Here is a 5169-nt window from a genome sequence, read left to right as displayed (position 1 = left end):
AATAATGACAAACAATATTAGCGACGGATATTAGAGGGTAGATATTTCCGTCGCAAAATAATTAGCGACGGAATTTTGTCCGTCACTAACGGCAGAGTCAAAAAAATAAATTTATGGTGTCGCCACTGCAAGTGGCGATTTTATCAAAAAAAAAAAATTAAAAATAAAGAGGTATCGCCACTTTAAGTGGCGATTTACACCAATTGTGTAATTAAATCAAAAATTGCACTAATTTGGTAAATTTTTTTAAAAATTACACCAGCCAAGTAAAAAAGTCTCATGTCTCCTTATAGTTATTGAGCTTATTTTTCTGGAGTTTCCATCCAAGTGTAAATCATCCCACTTTGCAACTTATGGCATGTGACTTGCCCCTATCTCCAATTTTAGTAAATCTGGACAAAAAACACTAGTCTTGTTCACTCTGTCTTATTTTTTTTAGAAACAAAACTCTTGTCGGAAGATAACTCACTGTAAGATGAATTCCCTTCATCATTCATGATTATCCTGTTTACCTCTCAGTTTGTTTATGTAAAATAACTGAATTGAGGGTTGTTTGGGAAAATAACTTAATTGTTTAAAGATAAACTTGTTGTATTAGTGCAAAACACATCAAGGAATTCAAAGTATTCTGAAGGGAATTCGCCGGTCTTCTTTATTGCATCTAATACATAGTAATTGGTGAGGGCAAATTGAACCTAAAGGTTAGTGTGCATACACGCTTTGAATCTTCAAGTGCTTTCGTCATCAACATCATCTTGTTCAAGTGTTGCAGCATCTTCCCCATCAGAGATTATTTCCAACATTCTTACCAATCGATTTCCACATGAAAATAAATAAATAAAATATGTATATGGCTGACCCGCTTAGTTAAGTCAAGGAATAGCAAACCAGTTTGATTAATTATCATCATTCTTCACTGTATGAAATAATTAAGGTTGCTTGCTACAAATAAAAATGCAAAAGGCCATACCCATTCTCTATGCATGGCAGGTTTGACTACAATACTCACCCACACTCTGGTCGTCCCTCCAAAACTTCTTTCACCGGTTAGTTTTCTTTCCCCTTGTGTTATCTCCCTTTTCAGCAGTTCAACTTCCATCTTTAAAAGAAAATTTATGAAATTGCCCAAAATGTCTACAAAAGATGAAAGTATTTCCTCTCTTGAATTTTATTCCCCTTCTTTAGACGGCGACGCCTCCTCCGCCCAGGGTGTCGTCGTAATTTCCGATTCCGACTCTTCTGATTTGCCTCTTGAACCAAGCCCGCATCCGCGCCAAGCTTGTTCCATCACCTCTCATCTTTCTATCGGCGTTCACCCTTCCTCACCCGACTGGCGAACACACGGTCAATGGGTAGAAGAAAAGTGTATTTTTCGCACCATTTGGGGAACCGTTGAAGCATTAAAGAACAATCGCCTCAACGCCCAAGGGTTCACTAAAGTGAACCCTTTCACTGGCATGAATGATGACCTGTCGTTGAACGTCGCCCCTTGTGGCGATGAAGACGTCATCACTAAAATATGATACTGACGAGTTGCCCCACTTCTTTTATCTTCATGGCTTTCTTTTTACTGATCTCTTTATTAAACTTCCATTTTCGTCTTTTGTCTGCGACGTTCTTACCTTCCTGAACGTGGCGTCCTGTCAGCTTCATCCCAACGCTTGGGGTTTTATTCGATGCTTCGAGCTTCTGTGCAACATCTTAGTGTCAAGTCCACCTATCCTTTTATTTTTCTTTTACAAAAATTGTACGACCAAGCCTACTATGATTTCATTCGTCCCTCTCTCTGCCCGCCACAATTTTCCGACCTCTGAAAAGAAACTTCAAGCATTGGCACCGGAAGTTTTTCAAAGTTGTACATTCTCCTAAAATAAAAAACCTCTTCCGGGACTCTAATTAACGCCCTCTCTTTCCTTTCTACTGGACTATTAACTCCCGCCGCGATATCACTGTTGTTCTTGAGGCACTGACCGCAACAGAACGGCGAGTCGCCTTATATTTGTTGTCCATGCCTCTAATCTCTAGTACCGATTTGCTACTGGTCACCAGAGATGGGCAACTTACCCAATTTTTCAGTAAGTGTTTCTATTTGCACATTTTAATTGTTTTCTCGTCCTCGGGTATTGACCGTCTTTGCTTTGTTTTGACAGCTAAGATGGGAAAAGGTAAGATTGATGTCAAAGTTGACAACATGACCTCCTTCATCGCCAACCAAATTGAGCTGATCAAGGGGAAGCAAAGAAGGAGAACAAAGAAGGAAAGGGCGTCGATGTTAAGAGTGCGCCCTCCAGTGAAGAGCGTGATGCCAAGCGCCAACGATCTGCCGCCTCAACAGAGAAGCGCGATCCAAAGCAGCCGACCATCACCACCGCCCTCCCGAAATCCAAACCTACTCCAAAAGAGAAGAAAAACAACAACAACCTTCCCCCGCCCAAGCCTCAGGCTTCGAGGGCTTTTGTAAATCCGCTTGCGGCGGCGAGCCCCTACTCTCAAGCTGCTGGAGACTATGTTTCTGGCAGTTCCTCTGGTGCACACTTGAGCGTTTACGACCCGGGCTTCAACGGGTTGAACTTCATGGCGCACAACTTCAATGTCCAACAACCTGGTGAAGTTACTTCACAAGGTGCTGAGAATGCCGCTACTTTGGTGGTTAATCAAGCCCTTTCAGCCGCCAGTTCTGCCGCCGGTCTGATGCAATTTTTTAGGGATGCCGAGTTGGCTAAGGCTCGCCTTCATAAGAAACTTGAGGAAGCTAGGAGCACCAATGCCCAACTGAGGCTTAATGTTGAAACCATTGCCAAACGGGCGGAGGTTACCCTGACGTAATCGGAGGACAAGTTAGCTGGCATCTCCCAACAACTTGCCGATGTTGAACGGGTGTTGGAAAAGGAAAAATCCTTGAGGGCGACGATTGATAGCAAGTATCAATGCCAATCTTTTTGAAATCCATTATTATAGAGTAGGCCAACGGTATTTTATTTCTTTTCAAAAATATCATTTCTTAAAATAACATTTTACGCTGAGATAGACATGACTCGAAATCCATCACATTCGAACTAATAATTTTTCAAGTCAATTTGCTCAAAAAGATCACATGCATTCAAAAACAGCAATTAGAGTCTCGTCATATTCTAATTTCAGCACATTTGAGCAAGAGTGCTACTTCTTTTTCTCTTAATATCCTGAAAAACCTCCTTTTGCAAGCGCTCGAATCAGAGGTGCAAGCCATGAATTCAGGAGATAAGTGTTGAGTGTTTACTCTGAAAACATCTGGTTACAGAATTTTTTTCAACTCTTTTTTCATGGCATTACACCAATGATCAATAACAGAATTTCTTTCAACTCTTTTTTGATGGCATTACGCCAACGATCAATAACATAAACCTGGTGGCTAATTGCATCACAAAAAAGCTCAAGTTGAATCATTTCACAGATTAGGAGATAAATTAGGAATTAGAAAGATGGTCTCAACCAACATCACATTCCAATCTCCATATCTTTAGGAGAATTTTATTAATATGAACAATGTTAGCTCAAAAGATGATTGCTTGGTGGCATCAATCAACACAGCAAATATTACAAGAGCACTTTTACACAGCCAATTAACGTGTGCTAGTTATATATGACAAAACAAAATCACACTCAAATCCAATCAAATGATTTCTTATCATTGTTTTCCCATTCTACCAACTGTAAAAGGTATATATAGATGGTCTCACAACAGGTAAAATAAAATTAAAATAATAACGTATTTCATGACTACTAAGAACAACCACAAAAGTCTTGTCTTATCACACTAAGTGAGGTAGGCTAAGATGACAAACTCCAAAGATAGAAGATAGATTTGAGCTGATCTCAATCCTTAAAAGGGTGATCCATTTGTGCTCTTGAGTGTCAGCTGGATTCACGACTTATTCAACCTTAATTAAAAAAGGTCAAACTTACAACTTAAATTTGGAATTCAAACAGGGAGCACATGAAATTCTCTAAACTCATTAAATTCTTCTTCGGTTCAATCAGCCAAAACCAGAAAACTCCTAGCACCACTTGGGGAATGGTCCTAACAAGAGCTGAATTGAAGTTCACAAAAAAAAAAAGGACAAAGATATATAAGAAAGAAAGAAAACATGAAATTAATTAATTAATTAAACTCGATATGATTTAGGGCTTGTACCTTACCTTTAGCGAAGGTAACCTTCTGGCAGGTGTGCAGCGGGATCGAAGTCTTTCAAATATATGATGTCTTCCACGGATATATGATTATCAATCGGCCGAGAAATACAATGTTCTTCTCTAAACCGCTGAATTTCTTGTTCGGTTCTATCAGCCATAGTCGGATAACACCATCCATAACCTAAGGGAGTGGTCATATAAGAATTCGTGAACATCTCCAACCTCATAACTTCCTCATCTTTGCCACTGTATTCTTCTCCAAACACTTTGTGCCAGATTTTGAAAGCTTCTGCGGGGGTAAATTCCATGGCTTCAACAATTACAACAACAAATGTGATTTAGGGTTTACTTTAGGATCGGAATTAATCTAATCTAGAACAAACAAGAATAATTAATATGATTTAGCTAGGGTTTGTACCTTTAGGAACGGAATCAGTATCAGTGTTGTCAACTTTGAATTTCTTAACCGGTGGAGTAAAATCCTTCCCATTCTCAACTGATCAAAAGAAAACAAACCATTGTTATTAATTTTGTAAAAAATTAGAGGTTGTGTTTACGTGGTTTGTACCTGAATCTTGGTCTGGAATTAGAGACGCGGAGGGGGTCGACATCGTTGAGGAGAGGAAGAATGGAACGGAATGAATGAAAGAATGACCACGCTTGCTTCTTTTAAATCCAAACTTATGACTAATTGCACGCTGGGGATGAAGATTTTGATTTTTTTTTTTTGAATTTGATTTTGATTGTTTTTGTTATTGTCAATTTCAATGAAGATAGAAAGAGATGGGTTTTTTTTTTTTTTTTTCTGGTACAAAGAGATATTAATGATTAATGGTTTAAATAAATAAATTATAATTTTTATTTATTTATCCTTTTACTTACATGGAGTCTTAGTGGCATCCCAATGGCAAAAATGTTGTCATTTAATGACGTCCACGTAAGCAATTTCCGTTAACCTTTAAACGGCGCACTTACTGAAGGAGCTAATTTTTACAA

At 38.8% G+C, this 5169-nt stretch overlaps 1 protein-coding gene across 4 annotated transcripts; it reads right to left on the bottom strand.

The window, feature by feature from the left end:
• Positions 1-3710: 3710 nt before the first annotated feature.
• LOC130732621 (uncharacterized) lies at positions 3711-4952 on the bottom strand. Of its 4 annotated transcripts, none has more exons than XM_057584634.1 (4): positions 4742-4952; positions 4592-4669; positions 4175-4483; positions 3711-4060 (listed from the first exon to the last, which is right to left on the bottom strand). In XM_057584634.1, the coding sequence occupies exons 1-3, from the start codon at positions 4782-4784 to the stop codon at positions 4182-4184; spliced, it is 423 nt and encodes a 140-aa protein (XP_057440617.1). In that variant the 5' UTR covers positions 4785-4952; the 3' UTR covers positions 3711-4060; positions 4175-4181. The 4 variants fall into 4 exon arrangements, with proteins under 4 accessions (XP_057440617.1, XP_057440615.1, XP_057440616.1 ...); XM_057584632.1 differs by having other exon boundaries at positions 3711-4070; positions 4742-4951; XM_057584633.1 differs by having other exon boundaries at positions 4180-4483; positions 4742-4951.
• Between the last annotated feature and the right edge of the window lie 217 nt (positions 4953-5169).

Source organism: Lotus japonicus, chromosome 1 (genome assembly GCF_012489685.1).
Source record: "Lotus japonicus ecotype B-129 chromosome 1, LjGifu_v1.2".
Taxonomy (NCBI): domain Eukaryota; kingdom Viridiplantae; phylum Streptophyta; class Magnoliopsida; order Fabales; family Fabaceae; genus Lotus; species Lotus japonicus.
Note: the sequence above shows the minus strand (reverse complement) of the source record. Positions and strands in the feature narration are given on the sequence as shown.

Coding starts and splice junctions, on each gene's coding strand:
- LOC130732621 (XM_057584634.1), bottom strand. CDS start 4,784: ATGTCGACCCCCTCCGCGTCTCTAATTCCAGACCAAGATTCAG. Junction 4,670..4,741: donor AATTCCAGACCAAGATTCAG/GTACAAACCACG, acceptor TCTTTTGATCAG/TTGAGAATGGGAAGGATTTT. Junction 4,484..4,591: donor TACTGATTCCGTTCCTAAAG/GTACAAACCCTA, acceptor TAATTGTTGAAG/CCATGGAATTTACCCCCGCA.